The sequence below is a fragment of the Notolabrus celidotus genome, chromosome 13, assembly GCF_009762535.1.
Source record: "Notolabrus celidotus isolate fNotCel1 chromosome 13, fNotCel1.pri, whole genome shotgun sequence".
Classification (NCBI taxonomy): domain Eukaryota; kingdom Metazoa; phylum Chordata; class Actinopteri; order Labriformes; family Labridae; genus Notolabrus; species Notolabrus celidotus.
In genome coordinates this window covers 16,609,924-16,635,754 of record NC_048284.1, presented here as the reverse complement: position 1 = coordinate 16,635,754, position 25,831 = coordinate 16,609,924, and the positions used below count along the sequence as shown (strand labels likewise).

Sequence of the window (25,831 nt, the reverse complement as noted above, 5' to 3'; positions counted from 1 at the left end):
TTTCATGGTCTGATGAAACCAAGGTTGAACTTTTTGGCCATAATTCCAAAAGGTATGTTTGTCATAAAAACAACACTGCACATCACATAAATTACACCATACCTACAGAGAAGCATGGTGGGGGCAGCATCATGCTTTGAGGCTGTTTATCTTCAGCTGGAACCAGGGCCTTAGCCAAGGTGGAGGGAAGTATGAACATTTACAAACACCAGTCAGTTTAACACAAAACCTCCAGACCTCCCTTAGAAAGATGAAGATGAAGAGGAATTTCACCTTTCAACAAGACAACGAACCGTAGCATACATCCAAATCAACAAACGCATGGCTTCACCAGAAGAAGATTAAAGTTTTGGAATGGCCCAGCCAGAGTCCAGACCTGAATCCAGTTGAATATCTGTGAGGTGGTCTGAAGAGGGCTGTGCACAGGAGATGCCCTCACTATCTGATGGATTTGGAGCTTTTTTGTAAAGAAGAATGGGCAAATATTGCCACTTATGCAACAACATTATTTCAGTTTTTTATTTTGTATTCTTCCCTCTAAGAGATTTAAAAAAAAAAAGAATTGAATTGTTCATGTTATAGGTCACATTAAAGGTGAAAAAAGTTCTGACATGATTTATCTCGGCTTCAATTTTTTACATCACAAAACCTGGCATTTTGACATTTGACTTTTGATATCCATTGCATGTTTCCAGGGTGAACTGTTATAAGATGTTTAACCGTCATACCTGCTCTCTGCTTCCACTGGTGTCAATGTCACAGGTTTAAGCATATAATAAAATCGAACATGTCTTTTATAATCCAAGTCAAAAGCCATATAGCTTTCATCAAAGAAGTGTGCATGGGGAAAATGACATTTTATGGTGCTAAAGGGCTTAACCTTTTGTTTTCGTTTCCTTTTGTTTGCAAAAATTGTACATATCCATAGTTTAAAAAATGAGTCGCCTTTGTGCATGATACAATCCGAAACATATGCTTGGATCAGATGTAATATCTTTTAACACGAGGTAAATGAAGTTTGTATTTGAATCAAACTCAAAACACTTTGGCTCGTTGTATTCGGTTTGATAACAATTCGTAGATCTCTAACCTCTTCACCTCTCAGGGTCTCCCTCCGTCTGTGAAGCCCATTTGGTGCTGCACAGTGTGAGGTGTGAAGAAACACGTGCCGTGCCTGACTGTCACTGCCCGCTGAGTGCCATGATGGAAGACGGCTCGCGTGCATTTGGGCACCGGGCGGGGGGGTTGACACCGACACGCGTCAGTCTTCTGTGTACACAACAGCAGGAGGGGTAGGGGTCATTTACAGAAAGCTGAATGCATTACACTTAATCACTCTCGTATGGAAAACGTCATATTGGGCTACTTTATGAGCTGCACGTGCCTGCCATTCATTAAAAGATCCTTTAAGCTACACTGATTGAATCAGTGTCATTGCATTTCCCGTTGGTGGACCATTGGGGGGCACTGTGGCGCTTTAGGATGAATTACAATTGTTTGTATTTTTTTTTAAAACCTTTAAGGGAAAAAATGTGGCCTTTATTAAACTGGGAGAAACTCTCAGTGTGTTCCACCTGACTTAATTCAGATCTACTGGAGCCGCAACTATCTGTTATAGAAAGCTAGAGGAGAAGATATCCGTGGTTAAAGGTGATCTGTGCATGACCAGCATTACATTTCTTGACCCACAAGCTTCAATTACATCACAGCATGCCTCTCCAGGGATCAAGAAGTATAAGAGTTTGGTGTTAATGAGGCCCACATATACCCCTTTGCCCCAGTCCTCTGTCTCTCTTTCTCTGTGCTGTGGCTAATTGGACACATACATCCATGCTCTGCATCTCTACTGGCTTCTTTGGGGATTTTGCATCATTCACTCCTTTGCTGTACTTTATACAAATGACAAAATCATATGGATTCATTGCACGCTCCTGCTCTGCATGCACAAACATGACCTTTGCCCCCACGCTCACCAAAGCCGGCAAGTTGATGCAAGATGTAAGAGTTTTTTCCACAAATGATCTAATAGAGCCTGGGCTGTATTTTAAGTGTCCAGTTTTATTTGCTCTATATTCAATACAAAAATACACGTCTCATGCAGATATTGTATGGTTCATTTGACCAGAACAGTGCAACCGATGTAAAATCAAAGGGTATAAAACGAAAAGAAAAGAAGCAGGACTCAGAGATGTTAAATTAATGTCAGCACTGAGTGAAGGGGAATTTCATTTCATTTCCCTGAGTGATTCTGGAAAATACTACACACACTCCTGTAGTGGACGAATGTCAACGGGACTCATCATAGAAAGTTCTGAAAACTAGGAAAAAACACATAGCCCATGTGGCTCTATCTATGAAGTTAAAATAATTTTAAAAACATACCATCCATTACTGTTTTCACTTCTTTCCTTCTGCATTTCCATCCTTATTTCTTACTTTCTGTTTGTCTTTCTACCTGTTTTCTTTCTGTTTCTTTCCTCCAGTCTTTCTTTCTTTCTTTCTTTCTTTCTTTCTTTCTTTCTTTCTTTCTTTCTTTCTTTCTTTCTTTCTTTCTTTCTTTCTTTCTTTCTTTCTTTCTGTCTTTTTTTCTTTCTCTCTTTGACTCTGATTGTCCTCCTGTCTGTCTTTCTTTCTTTCTTTTTGTATCTCTACCTTTTTTCTTTCTTATTGTCTTCCTTCCTTTTTTCTTTCTCTCGTTCTTCCTTTCTTTCTTTCTTATTGTCTTTCTTATTGTCTTCCTTTTTTTCTTTCTTTCTTTCTTTCTTTCTTTCTTTCTCTCTTTGAATCTGATTGTCCTCCTGTCTTTCTTTCTTTCTTTCTTTTTGTATCTCTACCTTTTTTCTTTCTTATTGTCTTTCTTTCTTTCTTTCTTTCTCGTTCTTCCTTTCTTTCTCTTTTCCCCTCTTTCTGCTTTATAATTCACGAGTAATGTTCCCTCTTTTTATCCCAAGTCACTCGCACCTCTCTCAAACAAAGGCACTCAGTACTTGACTCCGTTAAGTTCCTCTCCATGGAAACTGTCACCAGGAAATTGTTTCATGTTTTGGTGATCTACTGGTGTCTTCTTCCACATCACTCCACCTCTGTAGATTGCACATTTTTCAACATTTCAAATGATCATAGAGTCTTTATAATGCCATCAGATGACAGTTAAACATACAGATAAACCAGGTTCTTCAGTCTGAACAGTCATGTTTTCAGTTCGTGTGACTGCACGAAGCAGTTATTTTTGTTCTATGCTGCTGTTTTAAATCATTTTCTACCTTTTAGGTAAGAGCTATCATTTCAAATCAGAGCTGCACTCTATGACACAGTGCGGAGAACATGCTTTGATCTGATGTACTAGAGCTAGCAGCATTTCTAAGGTTCGCTGATCTTTTCCCTGGACTTGGTTGACAGGTGATCAGATCAAAAATACACAATGTTCCATAGCCTGTAGCACAGACTCTCAAGCAGGTTCAGGTTCAGATAGGAGCAATAGCCTCCTCTGCTCGTATATGAATGTAGAACAACGTATAAGACGTACGTAGGAGGTTAGAATAGTTAATTCATTACAACAATAAATAGAGGATTTTTTAAAATAAAAAACAAAACATGTAGCCTTTCTAACTACTACACCCTGCTCAAGAGCTGATGAGTAGATTTAAGAAACTATCACATCAACAGGGCTGGATCCAAGCAGTAGCCAGGGGTGGGCAAGCCCCCTCCCTGGAATTTGATTGGCCACCCCAGTGGCAACACTAAAATCCTTTACTCTGTTTGGATATTTGCCTTGTCAGATGCTAGACTTACATTCAAATCAACCATCTGGGCTGTTCTGCAACAGACTGCTAGTAGCCTTAACTGTTCTTTGTATTTCAGTGTAGCACATTTTTTTGTTTTTCTTTTGTTATATTGTGACTTTTGGACACATCTTTGAATCTTTACAGATTTAAAGCCCTATTCAGGCAAGGTGCAAGGCACAAAGTTGTTGGATAAGCCCCTCTATTATTCAAAAGTGTGTTTTTGGCATAACATAAACCAAACCAAAAAGAGGGTCTTCATTCACTCCTTTTAAGAGGCAGGTGAACCTGCAGGCATGCGCATTGGGCACGGTGTTAAAATGTGTCTCCATTCTTATATCAGACTCGCACCTCAAACCAGCTGCTTTTGCATGTTCCTCAAGTTCGGTCAGAACTGGGAAAAACTTCCTTTTGTTTCTCTGCTCCTGACTCCTGGAACAAGTTGCAGCAGCATCTTGAATTAAATGCATTTTTAACTTTTGGACAATTCAGAATCTTAATTTTTAACCTTTCAACCCAGCTCTGCAACTGTTTTAGCTAGGTTTACCTGAGTATATTTATTTTATCATTTAACCACTGGTCCTTCCTATTTTAGTGCTTTTATAGTCAATCCAAAACACCTCCTTTTATTTGTAGTATTTTGTTTGATCTTTTAATTGTTTTTATATCCAACGAAGAAAAAAAAATAAATATATATATATATAAATATATATATATATCCTATTTGATGACTTTGATACTTGATGCATTGTTTGTTTGTGTTTGTTTTTTAAATGTCACAGTAAATGACTCGACATCATTGTAAATGAGGGTTGCCCCTCAATGATCTCTCAAGTATAAATAAAGGTTGATTGATCTGTTGTGCAAAAATAAAGACAAGAAAATGTTTTAAAATGCCACATTTGTTTTTTCTGTTTCTGTCAGTTCCATGAAGTAAAACCCATGAGTGAGCATCGCAGTGCACGGCTCTGTAAATGTGCTTGTGTAGGTATCAGTTACATTCTGAGAATGAAAAAGCAGAAGGTCAGACTGAACCAGATCTCAGTTTAATTCAAGCTCCTGGCGTTGCCCTGGATACGAACTGATGTGTTCAAAGTGAAGTGTAACAAAAAGACAACAGGGCCAGGAGAAAAATCCCGAGGACAACAAAACATTTGAATTCATATTAGATGTAACATACCATGCTATCAGAGACCAGGGGACTCTTTAATATTCAGTGTGGCTTTTAGTTAGTGAAATATGGATGTTAACAATTGTTGAATATTGAATAATTTATAAGACCATGCCCTGGTATCCTCAACATTTCCTTAATTGATCTACATCTTATTTCTTTCCTCTGGCTTTTAATTTCTTTCCCGTTATTTCTTCTTTTTCAATCTTATCATCTCCATTTTTCCACATTGCCCTCAAAGAATCTAATCCCGAAGTGAGGGTCACGATGGCCGTGCACTGTTGTCTCCTCCTGCTTTGCACTTGGATAACCTCAGTATCTGCTCAAAATGCAGCTCGGTTTCAACTGCACACTGACAAAAACACATTTGGAAGGCTAATCCATCAGAGCTGATGCACTGAAATACACCACTTGTGGAAATCAATTTGGATGACAGGAGAAAAGGAAAGAGTCTTTAAGGTCGACATTGCAGAGTGAGAGAAGGGAAATTGAGTCTACGGGACGAAATGAGTGAGTTTAACTGGATGTTGTTTGTGAAATAGGGAAGCCTCAATTTCCCAGACTTAGTGAAGCAAGTTTGTGGAGACTGAAGACTCCATTTTGCAGATGTTGAAGCGCAGAATAAATCCAGTATTGGAAAAATGAGGGTATTAGAATGCAACTCACCTAAGTCAAACCCAAGCCATTGTCCTCTAATTCAGGGTGGGAATCTCTCCAGCTGCCTTGAAGGTTTTAACGCTTGCAAATGTCAGACTTAAGATTAATCGGCACCGTTTCCACGCTTCTAGATTCACGAGCAACTGGAAAAAACAATTGAAGATGAAAATGTACACAGACACGATGGACAGGCAACATATTTCACACCCTAACCAAACAGCTAAAGCTAGCATCCATATGTTTTCTCTCTATGGGGTTAAAAATGCTTAAGAATGACTTAAGCTAATATTACCGTATCTTCAGGTAGAAATGTAAACCTTTTGTATTCTGCAATACTACCAACGGCTAATAGGAGCTTTGAGCAACTACCAAGCTAACACTGATAGTATTAAGGGAGTGGCTGAATGCTAATATTAAAGGGCTATGTCGACGCAGCACTTATTGTTGCAAGTAAATGAATGTTGCCCTTCTGCTTTCCTTAGTAGTGGCGGATAAGTCTGTTTGAAAATGCTCCCTTTGTTTCATATTTGCTTTCATTTAATGGCATTTTAAAAAAGGAATGTAAAAACAATTGATAGACATCTTGTCGGACCATTAGTAGCAGCTCTATACGTGGAAATTGTGCCTTAGAAAACAAGTATAGTTAGTTTCTCCTCAGTACAGAGCTCAGCCATTGTAATTGACAAAGATTACACCTGAAGTCCCTTGCCTTCTTGATCCCAATTGATCGTTGATCAAGAAGATTAGTTGACAAGCCCAGCAGTATTCCGAAAATTAAACTTCAAACTCCTCCTCCACACCTACAAAGCCCTCCATCACCTAGCCCCCTCCTATCTCACTGACCTGCTTCACCCTCACAACCCCTCCCGTGGTCTCCGCTCCTCCAATGAAAACCTCCTCTCCCCATCCTGTAGGACCAAGCACCGTACCTGGGGCGACAGGGCTTACTCCATTGTTGCCCCCGTCCTCTCAAACTCCCTCCCCAAACAGATACGCAACTCCACTGACCTACAAACTTTCAAGTCCCAGCTCAAAACTCACCTCTTCAGAACTGCTGTTAACTGTTAATGTTTTATATCCCCTGTGTTTTTATTCTGTATTTTAATGTGTGTTATTTGTGAAGTGTCTTTGAGTTTTTTGAAAAGCGCTATATTAATAAAATGTATTATTATTATTATTATTAGTAGTATTAAACCATTTTAGTACACAGCAGCTAAATTAGCTGATGCTGAGGGCATCTTGGCGCTGAGGACACAGAGCGCTGGAAACCTTTAATTGCATTTGGTTTTTAAAAAAAGATACTGCCAGCACACAAAATTGCGTTAGTGGACATGGCCCTTGTGTGTGACAGAAGCTAAGGAAGGGATAAAGTGTTGTGAGTGGGTTCTTTTAGCAGATTAAAAACCCCACAGGATGAGCAGGACATCAAAGCAAGCAGATGGGTCTTTTTCTACCTGCAGCAGTTCCACTGTTAAAATAACTAGCGGTGTGGCAAGATGAAAACTTCTGAGATAACAAAGAGTGGCAAGTCCTTTAATCTCTGTACTTTTTGAAGGAGCTTTTACAGAAAGAATTTGCTGTTGCTGTTGTAACATGCAATGTACAACAAATACCTTCAAATAGTTCAAAATGCAGCAGCCAGGATCCTGATGAGGTCAAAAAAGAGGCCACATAACACCAATTCTTGCCTCCCTACACTGGCTTCCGGTCAGCTACAGAATTCATTTCAAAATCCTTCTGTTGGCTTATAAAGCAATTCATGGTTTGGCCCCCACTTCAATCTCAGAACTCCTGTCTCCGAATCACTCTGTCAGAGCACTCAGATCATCACACTAAATCTTCCTGTCTGTCCCACAGCAAGGACAAAGAGATATGGGGACAGGGCCTTCTCCATCTGTGCCCCAAAACTGTGGAATTAGCTCCCCCCCATCATCCGATTCTCCCCCTCTGTCGAGACTTTTAAAAGTCGTCTCAAAACTCACTTTCATTCATTAGCTTTTAACTGCCCCTAACCACACTGGCTCAGATACTCACTGCACTGTTAATTGTATTTCTTGTTATCACTGTTGTTATTATTACTGTTAATTTCATTTTTAATTATATTGCTCTCTTACTACTCTTCTATCCCTCTTTCTTCCTCTGTTTGTTTGTTTTTTTAATTTCATTTTCTCTTTGTTTGCCTCACTTTCTGCTGTAAAGCAGTTTGGATCAACTGTGTTGTGTGTAAAGTGCTATATCAATAAATTTGATTTGATTTGATTTGAATGTAACATAACCAGATGCACTTTTATATCTCCTGTTTTATATGGGGCAATCGCATCAGACAGATGTAGAACTTGCAACTACCAGATAGCAAACAGACACTGGCAACATCAATGCTCTGGGGACTTCACTCAATATCAGGTGATGGGGATTTAACTCTGTCTCAGGTTATGAGGACTGAACTCTGACTCAAGTAATGGGGATTCGACACTGACTTAGGTAATGAGGACTCAACGGAGATTCAGCCTCAAGTGATGGGGACTGGAATTAGACTTGGACTCAAGAAATGGGGACTGGGAACTCAACTCAGACTTGGACTCAAGAAATGGGGACTGGGAACTCAACTTAGACTTGGACTCAAGAGATGGGGTCTCTACTCAGACTTAGACTCGGTCTCAGGTGACAGGGACATGACTCTGGCTCAGGTAATGTGGACTTCACTTGGACTTGGACTCATGTATTGGGGACTCTACTCTTTCTCGCACTTGGTCTCAGGTAACAGGGATTTGACTCTGATTCAGGTAATGAGGACTCCACTGGGACTCGAGTTATGGGGACTCAATTCAAATGTATTCTTTGGGGACTTAACTCAGATTTGACTCAGAGTCTTGTAAAGTGACTTGGATTCAACTCGAGGTTTGCAGACTCAACAACATCACTAGTGGTAGTTTGGTCAAATTCGGTTTTATTATAAAATCTTCTCTGTATAAGTGCAGATTTAGAGCAGCTTTTTAAGGTATTACCTACAAGAACACTATTTCCTGTGATTTCAATCACAATGACATAATGCAATAATATACTTGGTGTGAAGCCAAAAAGCCACTGTCTTATCTTGGCATTGACTTGAACAATCAGTTTGGTGCTGGCATTCCCTTTGCCTTATCTAATTCTAATTCATTTCGAATATTTTTTTCCCCAAGGGAGGCCAACTTTCTCCTGGCTTCCTTGATGATGGGACAGAAGCAAACAACGGACAAGCTGATAGATAAACTGCTTCTTTAGCATCACTTATGATTTAAAGGTTAGGAAGTGGTTTATATGGAATTTAATCATTTTCACAGCACCTAAAAACTGAGTTCCCCTCGTCAAAAATGAAAAAGCAGAACGAGCGCTGTGCATTATGGGAAACAGTATGCAAGGCAGACTGGTCCGATGCATACTGTGAAATTTTCCTGAATCAGTAGACATCTGGGGAGTTTTGGCATACTGCAGAATTTGCTCTTGTTCACATACTACTATCTACAAACTGAATTTTGGTCAAATCAGTACATACTGCTAGTATAGTAGGCGGTTTCAAAAACAGCCAGTGTGTACTGGGACAAGACCCATGCAGAGGATTCCATCGCAAGGCCGAATATTAAGCAGAGAAGAAAATTCCTTCAGAATTAAGCACTGCACGTAGCAATAATGCAGATCTACAGCATGAATATTTAATATCATCTTTTTAGGAGTCTCAAAAGGTGCTTTCACAAAGTTAACAGAGATCTACAGCAGTTGGAGCCCTCAGTGCGTAGTTTATAGCTTTAACACGTGTGACCAGAATGTAATTTGTCAAATGAGTGAAGTGAAAGTCAATCAAAAGCAACATCTGAGACTTGTTAGGTCCATAACAATGTGAACACACACAGCTGCAACATTGGGGTTGAGGCTATCTTCAAAAGAAACACATCTTAATCAGAACACACCTCCTACCTGCAGCAGCTGCAGTGATGAGTCAGAGAGGGCTGCTCCCAGTGGTCAGGGTCTTTAACATGCAAACCAGGTCTGCAGGCTTTATAGAGGAGTCTTACAGAAGTGACAGGTTACAAATGACATCCAATATTGATGAGAGAGGCTGGCTGTTCTATGAGTTTTTGTTCTGATAATCAATTAACTACTCAAAAAAAGCACAGTGGAATCAGCTGTTGAGAATTAATCTAAAATTGTTCTCACCAGTGTGGCAGTCTGTGTTACAGCTGAATTAGTACAATCACAGTGAAAGTAGAGTTTTAATGACTGAGTGTTTCTCTGAGCTCTGGCGGATAGTAAGATTGGAGCATAATTTGTCGCGCGGTGTGTTTAATAAATGTGATATGAGATGTAAAGTATCATTTTTAATGCTTGACACTGTTTTTTTAATGGGTTATAAAAAATGTAGGCTTGATTACAGCACAAAAGAAAAATCAGGCCACTGGGACAAAGAGACAAATAACCTAGTCACCTTACTAAATCTCATTAATTCTTTTGCTTGTCAGAGCCCCCGTGGTGAGAGCTTTTTGGATCTGGACTACAGTCCTGAGCAAAGCACCTTATCGTTTCAGAGGGGACAGGCCCGAGGTCGAGCGAGAGGGGCATTAAATAGAGTCAGGGGAAGAAGAGGCAGGGGACGGGGACTCGGAGTGCACGCCAAATGAAATGTATGCGCAGGAGGCGGGCAGAACGGCAGGACGGGATTTGATTGGTTTAAAATTTTGGGACCCAAAAAGGGTGATTGGTTTGTGTCTTCCCAGGTTTTCTCAGGCTGTAGATGGCAGCTTTTTTCACTCTTTTTTAAGAACACATTATGTATTGATGGCCATCTGGACATAAAGATCACTTTAACCAGTATTACAAAAAGTGTATCTAAATCTGATTACCAACCCCAGCTTTAAAAGAAGAAAAGGATGAGAGGATTATGAAATTGGCTTAACAGATCTTTGATGAGGAGTTTAAGGTCGTTTGAAAGAGAATGTAGCATGTAAGAAAAGCCCTGCATTCCACAAGTCCTCAGTGCCCTTTAAAATTAATAAATGCCTGAGTAGCTTTTTTTATGTTGCCAGTCTAAGGCTGTACTTTCATGCTTCTGTAACATCTTGCCTCCATTGTAAGTTTCACACATAAGTGGGACCATGTTGCTTTGTCACTGTGCTGACATCGTAGGTAAATGATAATAAGATAGAGATTAAAGCCCTGTTCTAGTCCACACACACACACACACACACACACACACACACACACACACACACACACACACACACACACACACACACACACACACACACACACACACACACACACACACACACACGCACACACGCACGCACGCACGCACGCACGCACGCACGCTCAAACCTCGATGATCATCAGTAATCACATTTGCATGCTGTTGGCTATGCAATGTGGGGTTTAGAGTCTTGCACAAAGGACACTTTGACATGTGGACTGCAGAGGAGCTGCGATCAAACTACCATCCTTCTGACTGAGAGGTGACAGACTCTACCACTGTGCCAAAGATACCCCACAGGTAATAACAGAGGTAGATAAGGGATGTTATGGGATCACTGCTAAATGTCAGAGGCAGTGCTGCATGTGTGTGCCAAGAGGCAACCTCCGGTCTAAAAATATGAGTCCAATGCGGAAGTGTTAAAAACTGCAGTTCATCGAGGATCCGCTTGAGGCTGGCTCCAAAGTACAGGAAACCACATACACACCAATTCAAAAAAGCCAATCTTTACAGCAGAAATAAACATGTTTACAGCCTGGTACAAAAGACGAGTGTAGTCTGGATAGCTCATTTCTCGATCGGCACACACTGTAGGGGGGTGATTATTTTCCTAACGCGGCAATTTCAAAGATATTGAGATTAAGAGTCTTCCAATGAGAGGCACAGCTGACCTGACAATGTAGCTGTTGGCTAGGAGGCTCAAAGCCCGCCTCTTTACGTAACAATCGCTCGACAGAAGCAATATGGCTGCCGCCGACAATAAGCCTCAAAACAGCACTTCAGAAACAGATGGGTGACGTCACGGATCTTACGTCCATATTTTATACGGTCTATGATACAAGGACAGACCCTTATATTTCTTTTGTCCACAAGAATGAAACAGCTAAAACATTGCACTTTACATCATAAGTCACTGATTCATTGATATGCACTGGGCAGGTGTGCTCAATCTACAAAATTACTCCACAAAAACACACAAAAGGCCTCTTTCATAATATCCTTAATGAAAATGGTTAAACAATCCAAAGAAAAGCAGAACGTACCGTTGTAACATGCAAATTCCACTTGTGTCATTTTTGTCAGATATCCATCCACAGCAGTAAATTACTGAGTCCACATCAAAGGCAGAGAACACAAATTTGACTTCTTTTTCCCTCCACAAAGAGTGGCACTTCCTGTCTATCTGCACTACAAACTTGAACCACAGTGCCCCCTCTGGCTCACAGCAGAACTGCATGTGAAACTACTACAACAGTGTGTAACCAGCATAAACCCCGCCATCAAAACCATTCTGTGTTTGTGCAAATTAGACAGCAGGTCTGTGGCCAAAGTGACAGGCGGTGGTGTGACTGTGGGAAGGTTGAGGAGCTCAGCCAAGTCACACTTTTAACACCTCCTCAGGTGTGAGTGGTCACACCACAAGCTCAGGCAGAGTTCACAGAAGCATGCCAGCTACATACCATTCTACACAACAACAACTTGCATTATAAAATGTCATAATTGAAATTAACGTGTTCAGTGAGGATAAACACTTGATGAACATGAATCCTGGATTAGTCAAAGTGTGGGAGTGTGAAGCTCCTCCTGTGTGTTCACATGTCCGGCCTCTTGTGCTTCTGCAATGCCATAATGCTATGTAAAAAGATGCTACCTGCTACTGCTGTCCCAGGCAGGTAAGGAGTTTGCAACCTATTTCAGAACATTCACTTAAAATGTGTTATATAAAATAATGGTTCTTCAGTATATCTAACACCTACTATAGGCTTCAAACCCTACCTATTTAATATAACTTAAAAATATAAATATCAGAGAGTGCCCCCTTTTTATGAGACAGGTGTATAAAATACTATCATCTGTATGTTGCTTTTTTCTAAAGTGATGTTGAGATCTGAGATCTGAATTTCTATTTAGTGATACTCAATAGTAAAGTTTTTAGGAGCAGGACCGCAACTCAACCAAGGCACTCTCTGCACGCTTATAAATTCAAACCTATCCCTCTCCTTCCCTTTCGTTCTAAGATTCTGCAAGGCTTCCCCCAAACCAGTAACAGCTAGAAGTTCAATTCAACTCAACTCTCAACTCAACTCAACTTTATTTATATAGCCCCTTTCATACATAAAAACATGAAGCCCAAAGTGCATCACAGAATAACAGAGAGACAGAAAACAACAGCAATGGTAAAATTATAGAAGGCATGATTATAAGTACAATAAAATACTTAAAAATAAGATTAAATCAATACAGTAAAGCAAATGCAATGCCAAATTCATAATCACTTTCCCAATTAAATCAATATATGATTTTCAAATTACATTATGTTGATGGTGTGGTCCTCGCTAGAGTAAAAAGGCTTTGAAATGCTGCTTATACCTAGCATAAATTCAAAAAAATATTCATGCCCCCAAAATCCCCCCTAGGTTTGGTCCAAGCCCCTAATGTTTATGGTGTCTGGCTCCAGCCCCAGTTGAAATGTTTAATTTTGCTGTAAAAATCATCATTGTAATCTAGGACCAAATTGAGATTCTTTGCCTTTTGCAGCCAGCCTCAAGTGGACACTGCAGGGATGTTTTTGCACTTTTGCATTGGCTTCATTTTTCACCACCAGAGGTTGCCACTTGGATGACAGGCTATTGTGTGTTATTGTTATCGCATTCTAATTCAGATACCACAACAACAATCAACTACAACAATATACAACTGTTCCTGCCTTTAAACTTTATAGAAAAAAGGCATGGATTGTTTTATTTTATCTGCATTTTGCAGATATCTGTTGTGTAAGCGATACAAAGAAACATAAACAGATGCCTCCAACATTGTGCTATCAGGTACCACTAGACTCATTTCTTTTGATCTAAGCCTTTGAAAATTTCACTGAGAAAGAGCACAGCGAATCTTATCCCTATGATCATGGCGGCAAAAGCAGAACAAAGCAATACCTCAGAGATTATCACCCAAAAGCACTGACAGTGGGACAGATTTGAGTAACCGGTTGCTTTCATATAAATATGCATCACTGATCTAGAGAGGAATATGAGACTTTAATCCCTGAAAAGACAGCTTTGATGTAGCCTTTTCAGCCCTTGCAGCTTTTAAAAAATGATGGAGACGAATCACTAAATATAGGAAATGTATAAAGTCTAGTGATGAAATTTTGAGCTTTTATATATGACAAAGCTGCGTTTGTGATTCATCTCCTTATATCATAGATTTTTCTTTTGTTTGTGAACATCTCATCCCCAAGGGCAATACCCACTTCAGAGTTGAAATCAGTTAATATAATTTCTGAAATATTACACAGCAAATTAAGATGTTCAGCATTTTTCAGCAGCAGAAAGTTAAAAAAAAAAAAAAAGTGGTGATTTAATCCAAAAGACGGATATCAAAAGAAGTATCAGACACACAATAACTAGAAGGTTAAGTGCTTAAAATTAAAAATCTTCTGTGCTTGATGTGTGCTTTATGTGGGAAAATCTTTCCAATCATTCTGGTGGAACACAAAAAGAAAAAAATGCTTATCGAAATCAGTGCAGTCTAATTCCTATTATCACACCAATTCTTCTGTGTTTGGATCTGTTTGTGGACCATCTGCCTGGTCTTGGATCATTCAACATATCATATTCAGCGCTGATGCTTGCAGTCTATAATAAAACACAAAGCATTATGGGAGAGATCTGGATCTAGATGATGGATGAGCAACTGTCACACTGGAAATTGGGGTTGGTTTTATGTCAAATTGAAGCAATTCATACATATATATGTATTTATACATATATTTATTTATTTGAGGCCTCAAATTTGCTGATGATTTTTGTCGTAGTCATCTTACCCAAACCTTAAATTTACTGTAGTTCAAATGCAAAATTTTCTAGGAATACACAGAAACTGTTTGGATGAGGCATTTAAAAGTCAGTGAATGTAATCCAAAGTTTTGCAAAATTATCTGATACCAACATCATGTCTGACAGCACAACAGCTTTGGTCTGTATTCACGTCAGTGTTTATACTACCACCAGATGGTGCCAAATTAAGCAATGAAACAAACAGTGGCTTCAATTTAGAGATATTGATCAGAACTGAGTTTGAAACCATGCAGAGGGTATAAATATGGATTGATCATGATGTTGTGTTTGCAAGAAAAAACTTGGCAAAATACAGTCCTCCTACAGCTTAAAGGTGGAGTAGGAGATCCTGAGAAAGCCGCAGCAGTTCGCTTGACTTTGAAAGCACACAGCCGAACAGAGCCCTCCCCCTCCTTCAGAGCAGCCTGTAGGGAGAGGGGAGGGACACGCCTCCAAACACATGAACGCGCTGTGGCAGACTCCAGCTGGAGGATGACGTCACGATAGCTAGCTGTGGAGCGGCAAGCGATTGACTTTATTTTCATCGGAGGAAAAACACGTCTATCTCCCATGTAAGTAAACCGCTTATATTACCACATTAAAAAATTATGTAATTAGTTAGAATGCACAGCATAGCCTGCATGTTAGCTTTATGTGTGTTTGTTTTTTTATCATCTGAAATACAGCTAGAGCAAGTTGTTGCTGCCGGGCTAATAACTCCGGCTAGCCATGTTTATTTTGATTTAGCATGTCATGATGTTTAGTTACTAGACGGCTACAGTGCCTATATATTTATTAGCGTTCACCATTGTTGACAGTCTTCATTTTCGTGTTGGAACTACAACATATTGACTGTTTTTTGTGCTTGTTAGAGCTCTCATGATGACTTCTGATTACGATCCTGAGCCAAGCACCTCAGGTCGGAGAGGACGAGACCGGGGTCGAGTGCAAGGCAGAGCCATACGAGCGAGAGGGAGAGCAACGACCGGGGACGAGCTCCAGATCCTGGGGACAGCAACACAAAGTTCCGCCATGCTGCACAGACAGGTTGTTGTCTGGCAGCATGGAGCACTTGGTGCAGGTCATAGAGGAGTAATACCTTGTTGCTGTATCTGGAAAATCCGTGACCCTTCCACATGGACAGTATAAAGGTTTCAGTTGGAAGTGAATTAAACTATGACATGATTACATACAATACTTGTATGGTGACCCTTTAGTTCCTTTGTATATATTTTATCTTCATGTAAAAAAAATACTTGAGTGTGCTGTGTATACATTTGTTAAATAAATCTTTAAATTTACCCTGGCCTTCTCTCTTCAAATCACAAAATAATTTAAATCCATATCAAGTAACATACAACATTATAAACAAATAATTGCAATATCAAAGAGTTGTTTTACATTTACTTTTATTAGAAAATGTATTTATTACAGAAATAAAAATAATGGCTGTTGAAGGTAAACATGTTGGCGTGGATCATCCGGCCTCCTTGTTCTCTTCTATGGCATCCCCCAGTTGCTGTCAGCTTTCTGTGCAGGATTGTGCTCTGGAGGTCTGTGATGTACTTGTAGTCCTTATCCACCTTCATTGTGTACAGGCTCCACTTTTTTGACTTCTTGTTAAATATTGTGCAATACCTGACATAGAAGAAAGAATCAGAAGTTTAGTCAAAGGTTCTCATTATTTTACAGCACTGTGCATTTGATTTCGATCATAATAACCCTTCCTTCAGCCCCGTATGTAAACAGTTATTTCTTCTAGCCATGCAAGGAGTTGACACCACTATCACTAGTGTGTGCTTAGTGCCTACTGCAGTGTGTATTGTGCACATATGGTACATATACTGTATTTCTTATTGATATCTTGTATATTATCTAATATTTTCAGAGTAAGTGATGTCAAAATGTGCTCTCTCCCTCTTTGGAGAGGAAGACTGTGCCCACAGATTATTGATACAATTATTCTGTGTATTTGATTCCTTGTTGAACACTTTTATTCATGCTTTCCTTCACCAAACCAAGCTTTTAGAGAAGCAGCTAACATTCACAGGATTTTTTATCAGCCAAACTTTTTGTCTCTCATCTCTTTAGTCTGTATGGTGTGGTCTCAGATTGCGATTTAGCATGCAGATCACGTGAAGTGAAAGAGAAGGGTTTGGATTTTATTTTGTGCGGACATTAAAAAAAACCCTTCTGCGTACGTAAATCAAAAATAGCTGATAATAAAAAAGAGAGCAGTATTTATACCTCCACGCAAGCAGTGGTCAAAGCAACGTTCATGTTCATGGAGTTCTTATCGGGCCTGAAACTCACCGGTCAGAGGGGGACTCCGAACACATGAAACAGCTGGGGTGGAGGCCTCTGCGTCCCGTGTTTTAACGGTGTGGATGTCGATGTTTCCTTCTCGTAGCTATGAAAACACAGACAAGACGGCATTTAGACTTAGTACAACACCCCATTCATGCTGATAAAGAGCAACCGAAGAGCTAGCAGCTAACAGACTGTATACAGGTCTCTATAAAGAGCTAGCAGCTAGCAGACTGTGTACAGGTCTCTATAAACAGAGCTACAAGCTAACACACTGTGTACAGGTCTCTATAAACAGAGCTACAAGCCGTTAGCCGGCCGCTAGCATTAGCCGAAGTTATCGCTAGCTGTCTCATAGATGAACTAAACCATGAACACAAAGACAAATGAAATGACATGATTACCTGTCCAGTAGAAAATCAGCAACCATGGCGTCGCTTTAGAGACCCTTCAAATCCTTCAGCCGTCGCAGAAATGCATCCCGAATATTGACTCGTGTTTGTATCTTCATCCAGTGTTTTTAAGTCGTCTCCTTTTCCATCACAGTCTCCCTCTTCTTGCTCTGTTTAGCGACAGAACTTGAGGGCAGAAGTTGAGCTAAATCGTTGGTTACTCTCTCTCTGACGTGTTTATCAGATGTTCTGCGTTAGTGAACAGCCTGTTGATGACGATCTCAGTCAGGTCACGCGCACTCCTGTAAACAGGAGGTGTGTCTTTCGGCAGGTCACAGGTCATCCGGCCGGTCAGCCAATCATTGCGCTCGGTGGCGAATGAATGATTGGACGAACTTATTGCAGTCTAGCTGCTGACACAGACAACTGAGATTTCTCATCTCAGTGTTAGATCACTTTGTGTATTACTCCCTATCGATGTATACATCGCATTTTGCTCGTGATTGAGAAAAATGTATCAAAATAACATGTCCTACTCCACCTTTAAGTTTCCAGTACAGACAAACTGAGTATCATTAAATTTGCATAAGACACAAAAATCAAGATTTTTCCCGCTTGTGGTCTGTAAACAGAGATGCTTTTAAAACAGTAGAGTAATTCAAGGGCAGGTGATACATGAGTATTTAAATGCACTTTATGCACTTTTGATGAATTTCATTTTCATGATGATGAAATAAACACTTTATGGGCCAACAGTGAATGAAATAATTTGTGCTGTGGCCCTGCTCTAGGGGTACTTGAGAAATTACAGTAATGCAGGATGCTTAAAAAAAAGCCTGTGTCTGAAATGATGATTGATCAAAAGATGAAAAGATCATGATGTGGCATTTTAGTTTTATTGATAAACATTTCCAGCCTGAATCAGACAGCTCCAGCAAATTTTGAAAATAACTTCTGAATCACTACTCATTGTCCATTTGTTGACAACCTTTTAATAAGGGCTTGCACCACTGAAATAGCAATTGGACAGAACATTAGATGTGCACTTCCTGGAGGGACTCAGCGGGAGGTAAATCATACGACTGCACCGCAAGGTTTACACATCAATGATCACTAAACTGAAGCTGTTGCCTCTAATTGTAATTCATTACTTTCATGCCCCCTGAAAACAATTCAAAAATAGTGCTATGAATATTTTATAATAAAAATTTATTGGCAGCAGCATATTGGGGAAATGAGTGAAACATTCCTGTGTACCACAGACTGTATAACTGGATGGACGGCACAGCAGCTCCCCAAAAGTGAAGCCAAAATTTTAAATATTTAGAGCATCCCCGGGTGACTGGCTGCTGTACAGGTCACTAAGCCTGTCGTGGAATTTTCATATTCTTATATATATGTATGTAAGAATGTTTAACTCTTGTATTTCTCTAGTCTAAGTGTCAGGTGCAGAGTAACTTCCTTCCTATGTCAGCTGTGGCTGCTGGGTGATAAGTGAGACATGGTCAGTGTAGTAATCAAGGTCTCTCCCCCTGTTCCTGTCTTTATCTGTGTGTTGTGACCAACTTATTGTCTCCAGACTAGAGCACAGGTCTTCTTCCCAATTGTTTTTTTTTCCTATTGTCCAAATATGGTTATCTAACTGTAGTGTCGTCTTTGGGGGAATAAAGGTACATGCCTGAGGAATTGTCTGACAGAACTGACTTGGCATTGCACTGCACTCCCCTGCCTGTGTACTGTTATGTTATTTCTCCTCGATCTAGTTCTGCATAAACTATTTCAACGTAAGCCGTCAGAGTCTCCTGAGTCTTCTGTGTCCAGTGTCCAGTGTCCAGTTTATTCATGAATTCCATCACAAAGCCTTCTTGCTCCATTTTAACAGATCATGGATCTAACTAGGAAAACATTTAATAAATGTTTTATACATTTTCTCAAACATGCATGCGTTCTGTCTTGAGAGTTAGTTTCTAACATGCGTATTTATGTGCAAGTGTTCATTTTTCAAAAACTTTTGTTGTAATTAGTTAGCTGACAGATGTGTGCCCAACGAATTATCAGTTATTCTGTTATCATTAAATATTTGTGTTACTTTTTAATACTGTTCTATAAATTAACATCTTAGTTCACAGGTTAACAGAGTAAAAAAGCTGTTGAACTTTCCACAACCATGAGTGTCTGCTTCATATTGGCACAGCCTGTTGAGGGCTGTAATGACCACAGGGATCTTTGCCATTATAACAGGAGGTCAAATGTGTGCTTTGATTAGCGGATGAGGCGTCTCACCAGTTGCAGGACTCCACCAGCCAGGTTGCTTCTTGGCATGTCATTAGTCTCCATTGCAATATGTCAGCACCAAGCCATTACTTTATGTGAGGGAAAATGAGGCAGAGAAGTGCTGTTCCTTGAGAGTCCTTTCAAGGCCAAGGAATCCCAATTAGGTCCCATTTTAGTATGGTCATTTTTACAGCACAATTTAACATGTTTAAAACCCAGTTTGGATATGTAGCTTGTTATTTATTCTTTAACGCTGTGGGAGTGTTTGATTTTTTTCAACACATCAACTGAAATAATATAAAGGCTAAGAGTTATACCTGTTTTCATAATTAGGGGCATGGCTTCACCTCTGTGCTTGTTTGGAGAACAATTGAGAGTAAGGCTGTATTCGAAACCGCCTACTATACTATCAGTACATACTGATTTGGCCAAAATTCAGTATGTAGTATGTAGTATTTGAAAAAGAGCAAAATCTGCAGTATGCCAAAACTCCCCGGATGTCTTCTGATTTGGGAAAATTTCACAGTATGCATCGGACCAGTCTGCCTCGTGTACTGTTTCCCATAATGCACAGTGCTTGTTCCGCTTTTTCTTTTCTCTTCTTTTTTTGACGGGGGGAACTCAGTTTTTAGGTGCTGTGAAAATTATTAAATTCCATATAAACTACTTCCTAACTTTTTAAATCAGAAGTGGATGCTAAAGAAGCAGTTTCTCTATCAGCTTGGCCGTTGTTTACTTCTGCGTTCCGAAACCGGAAATTCAGTGACGTCTGGCTCAGCGTACTGCAACACTGATCGAACAGAACAGTCATACTACATACTAAATTCAAACGCAGCATAGACAGTACCTACTGCCTACTACATTAGTAGGTAGTATGTTTTAAACAGTCTATGGGCAGGGGCGCTGGTGGCCTAGCAGTCTAAGCGCCCCACGTACAGAGGCTACAGTCCTCGTCGCAGGGGTCGCTGGCTCAATTCCCGGCCAGTCGACCATTTCCTGCATGTCTTCCCCCGCTCTCTGCTCCCCACGTTTCCTGTCTCTCTTCAACTGTCCTATAAAATAAAGCAAAAAAATATAATTAAAAAAAAAAAAGCAATCTATGGGCAGTGCCTAGCAAGGTTGTATTTTTGCTTCACTGTTTTACAGGGGGAGAAGATAGAGGCATGTCGTCCATTTATACAGTACATCTATATCTATATATATATCTGTATCTGTATCTATATACAGTCTTTTATACAGTCAATGGATTCATTTGGCTTTATCTGATGGTTTGAAATGATCATACAGCATTTCTGCATCTTGGTGTTTGTCTTATGTAATGACTTCTAAAATAGTGCCCTGTACTAATGTTGCATAAGTTACACAACCATGTCTATGTTTAGGTACTCAATGACAGAGGAACAGATGAGAAAACTGTCTGATTATAAGTTGGTCACAAATAAATCACAGGCAAGTACTTTATTAGAAATGCAAATTATGTTAATTTGACATCATGCTCTTTGATAAAATCTCATCTGTGTCTAATTAGTTCCTAGAAGTCTAGAAGTCTGTGAGCCTGCACACTGACCGTTGATGAATCATTCCAGATGAGCCTTTTGTCTCCTGAATAAAGGGCTGTGTCCCACTAATGCTAAATATAATCATGTATAATTCATAATATAATCATTCGGTATGGACCTGGAAGTAGAGGAGGATCACTAGGTTACCCCATTCCCTCATTTTTCCCCCTGTAATTGACGTGTTTGATTGAAATATCAATAATGATACATTTACATAATTTGTTCTGAACCTGTAATGGCTTTGATAACATCTGAGGTAACTCCAGAATAAGAGATTAAAATGAATTGGGAAAATGTTCACCTTGTAATCCGTCCTCTTGAAGTTGAGCCCTTTTTGACACATGGTCGACAATCCTGTGTTGATAAGTAAATTCATAAGATACACGTAAAGAATACTGATAATACCACCAGCTGCATAACCATACAATAAAATCATGATCCTTCATTCTTATCAGTAATGTAAAGTTATGAATGGTGTTTGGATAGCCTCGTCATGCATTCTCAGCCCCCTGCTTAGTGACTGATAAGATGAGCGTTTTTTCACAGCAGTATTTGCAGTATGTCAGGGAGTGAGAGAGCCAACAGGACAGAGGATGCTGGATGGAGGTGATGCGCACTGAGCAGCTCGCTATAAGGCTCCTGCTTTTGCTAACAGCACATCATAAGGATGAAGTGAGTTTTTTGCGTCACGTTAAAGCGATGGATTCCCCTTCTCTTTCTCACCTTTTTCGCACGTTGTTGAATTCTGAAAGACGGAGGTAATATCTAAGGAGTTGTTTGCGTAATTCCCAGTCGGTGGATAACATCAGAATAGAGAGGTTTCACGTCTCAAGAGGTTGTGGTTTGTAACTTTTACGAATGTAGTAACATTATCAATGTGTAAAACGTCCTTGTGGGTTGATTTCGATTATGCTTTCTACTGTACAGGCTGTTAAATCGGTTGGAAATGTCCGACTTCCACAACCGGAGCCATACGAGCGCGCGTCGCAATGACTACGTGTGGCAGTATGAATATTACGACGACGAAGAGCCCGTGTCTTTTGAGGGTCTCAGAGCGCACAGATGTAAGCTGAATCTACAATCTCTTGATCCTTTGTTTGCTTTTAACTTGTACAGTGTGTGTGTGTGTGTGTGTGTGTGTGTGTGTGTGTGTGTGTGTGTGTGTGTGTGTGTGCGCGCGCGCGCGTGTGATGTCTCTTGTCAGGGTTACTCACCTTTGGACTGTTAATTAGAAATAATTTATTTCTCCAGGCTCGCCTGCACACTGCTTTATCTTATTGCTTCAGCAGTGGGAAGACACACTCCCCCTGCTTCTCCTAAAACTAATTATCTGGCAGTATTAATTCTTGCAGCACCTGTACTACTGTAGAATCATACTCCTCTGGTAATACACAAACCAATTAATGAAACCGTAACAGAACCATCAGCAAGTAAACAGACAGATAGGCAGGTGTACTCAAGTTTGAGAAATAGTTATGATGAATAAACTGAGGCTCTCTTCACCTCTGAGAGAAAGTAATTCACAAGTAATGAGTGCAAAAAAAGAAAGCAGTGCACTCTAATATGACTCTGTCTTTGTCATTTCAGACTCAATCGTCATTGGCTTCTGGGTTGGACTTGCTGTCTTCGTCATTTTCATGTTCTTTGTTCTGACACTGCTCACAAAGACAGGAGCACCCCATCAAGAGTGAGTATAATGAGCTTTAGTACATTTTACACTGCACATCATACACCACATCTCATCTCAGAGCTGGGGCTGCTTTCACTTCTGAGGGGAAATGTATGCATTGAGACTGCACATGGTTTTAATTAGTTTCATTGATGCTTTTGTTACCCTGAATGATTTGCAAGACATGTTAATTTCAGTTAAAGAAAGAGGTTTGTATGCTGTGGTTCAAGGTTGTGCTTTTGAGAAAAGGTAATATTTCATTCAGATGTTAGTTTATGCAGTGGAAGGGGCATGGCCATTTCAAGGTGAGATCAGTAGTGGGAATTGGTGAGAGAGACCTCTAGTATAAGGTCAGACTGAGAGCACTGAGGTTAAGTTGAGAGAACATGCAAAAATGATTGGCTTTCCTCTTTCACGGAAGCATGTCAGAATGACTTCAGTATTGATTTTCATGCAAAAATGACTAACAGGATGAGAAATGATCACTCATTACTGTGTTCGGCTGTAGTTTATCTCGGGTACATCATAAAAATCAATTACTTCCAAAGCCTTCTCCTGTAGCAGCATTACTCTTGTGCTTTCTGTCTCTCAATACAGTAACCCAGAATCTGCTGAAAAGCGGCATCGACCAGGGAGCTGTCTGGTAGACATTGATGGCCCCCAAGACGAAAATGACAAAGCCTTCTCTCGTCCATTGTTACCAGAGTCCCGCTCTTACTTCCATTTCTACATTAACGAAGAGGATCAAGGCCACAGGAAGCAGAAACCAGAGGAAAAGACAGTTAGTAAGCAGCAGGAGTCCTGCAACCGGCCCAGGGGTATCAGCTCTTCAGGGATGGACGAGATGGAGGATGATATGGAGGAAGCTGGCAGACACCAACCTTTAAGTGGACTAATAGAGGAGGGTAAAGTGGACAGAGAAAGTGCCTTTTTCTCCCAATTCAACATCCCTAACTTTGTGAACTTGGATCACAGTTCAAACCTCGGCGAGGATGACCTTCTGTACGAATCGTCTGCCATACTGGAACACCACTCTCACTCACAGGGCGCTCACTGTGACATCCACTAAGGCTGTTTCTGCTAATACATCACAGGCATGGACATTGTGGTATTGTACAGTTATTACTCTCCTTTTCCACTGGGCCATTTGTGACTCAATAGGGGGAATCACATTCAACATCTCTCTTTTGTCCTGTAAAGCAACCCTTCAATAGCCTTTTCAACAAGCATACGTTTTTATCAAGCAAGAGAACACAAAGGATGACCCACAATTCAATAATAAGCTCAACTCCCTGTATGAGATGACATTTCTTCATGAAGATAAAATTGCCCCAGAAATTGCAGCTTTTACTGTGAGTACGAGGCTCCTCTCTATTGGAGGGAGCTGTACTGTGCCTGCATTAGGGAAATGGGAGGACAGTGAAGTCAGCAGGGAGACATACTTACCTCCAGTTCATTCTTCACTTATTGCTGTGCTGTTTCTTCTGCAGTGATTTTAAACGAATGCTGTATCTCTAGCAGAAAACAGATGCCAAAAGTATGAAATTTCATAATAGTATATTGTTCTTTCACCACATTCACACAGTGGCCATTTTCAGTCATAGGATGTGGCTCTTAAGGTTGTAAGCAGGAAATGTAATAAATCTGACTGTAAAGCCTGATTTATACTTCTGCGTCGAATCGACGGCATAGCCTACGCCGGGGGTCTGCGTAGCTCCCGTACCTACGCAGAGGCCTACGCACGTAGCTGACGTGCACCTCCTCCAAAATGTTACTAGGCGTAGAATTGACACGGACCGTAAGCCCTGAAATTGGTCCGCTCAGCAGCATTGTGTTTCCCGCATTTACAGGACTTCCGGGATCCCGGACATCGGCCGCACATCGGCCGTGTATTTCATCTCCTCCCCTCTATTCTTCATGTAATCATGTCTGTATGATAAACAGCAACATGTATCAGCTGTAGATTAACATAACACGCTCTGAATCTCTGTGGAAAAGTAAACAGAGATCGTAACGGGGCTGGAAGCAGGCGGCCGGCTATCAGAGAGACCGCACTGCCCTCAAGCGTTTCGGCGGAGAAGTGCTGCGTGTCACGGACATATCGACGCACAAGTATGTGGTGCTCATGTCCGCGTCAGCCCCTGCTGCGTAGGGGAGACGCAGAAGTATAAATCAGCCTTAACTCTTTCATTCATTTCTGATAAATGAGCAACTGAGAGACGATAGATTATGAAAAACTAAAGAGATAATCTGGCATATTTCAAGTTAAACAATCCACTTGATAATGCAAAACTAAGATTAGCATACAAACATTCCTCCTGTTGATCCCAGGCCCCCACGACATGATACGCAAGGAAGACACGTTTTTCTAGCCAATATTACCGTTAGCTACTTCAGCATTAACTTTTCAATTTAGCAGACAAGTAAGTTTGCCAAATTTCTAGTGGATGACAGGGGATTATTTCTTGCTAGCATTATCATGAGCAAAAAATGTATCCTCTCCTCATGCTTAAATGCTACAATATCAAACAGTAGTATAAGCTGTTGGCAAATAGCAGCTAATGGATGATATTTTTGCTTAACATTTTGCCTCTTTGGATTTTTGCTAAACATTGTCTTTTAAGTTGTCGCTCAATTATGATCAAGTTGATGATTCTAATTTTTCAGATTCCCTGTGATGATGTGGTTTGAAAACCTGGAACACAGCAGTACAACACTGTAAATGCATTTCCAACTCTTAACTGTGATAACTGAGGAAAATGACTGCAACTATGGTGAAGTGGAGCTTTGACATGTACTTGAACCATGTAATTAGTTGCAGAATATCAAACATGTTACAGGGCAGGTAATGTGAGCTGGTAATGTGATACTATAATTTTGTAGACAGAGTTCACTTTAGATTAGATTGTCTTAATTGTTCAAATAAAACCCAAAGGGTTTTGGAATTCAACTGAGAA

General features: G+C 40.3%; 1 protein-coding gene across 1 annotated transcript; it reads left to right on the top strand.

Moving 5' to 3' along the window:
* The first annotated feature begins 21,761 nt into the window (after window positions 1-21,761).
* On the top strand, window positions 21,762-25,831 carry LOC117824380 (melanocortin-2 receptor accessory protein 2A-like). Its single transcript, XM_034699855.1, has 4 exons — window positions 21,762-22,040; window positions 22,133-22,269; window positions 22,793-22,892; window positions 23,472-25,831. The coding sequence occupies exons 2-4, from the start codon at window positions 22,152-22,154 to the stop codon at window positions 23,941-23,943; spliced, it is 690 nt and encodes a 229-aa protein (XP_034555746.1). The 5' UTR covers window positions 21,762-22,040; window positions 22,133-22,151; the 3' UTR covers window positions 23,944-25,831.

What these genes read in the sequence shown, in the direction of transcription:
- LOC117824380 (XM_034699855.1), top strand. Translation starts at nt 22,152, where the DNA reads ATGTCCGACTTCCACAACCGGAGCCATACGAGCGCGCGTCGCAATGAC. An exon ending in GGGTCTCAGAGCGCACAGAT is followed by an intron (nt 22,270 to 22,792) that starts GTAAGCTGAATC and finishes TTGTCATTTCAG; the next exon opens with ACTCAATCGTCATTGGCTTC. An exon ending in ACAGGAGCACCCCATCAAGA is followed by an intron (nt 22,893 to 23,471) that starts GTGAGTATAATG and finishes CTCTCAATACAG; the next exon opens with TAACCCAGAATCTGCTGAAA.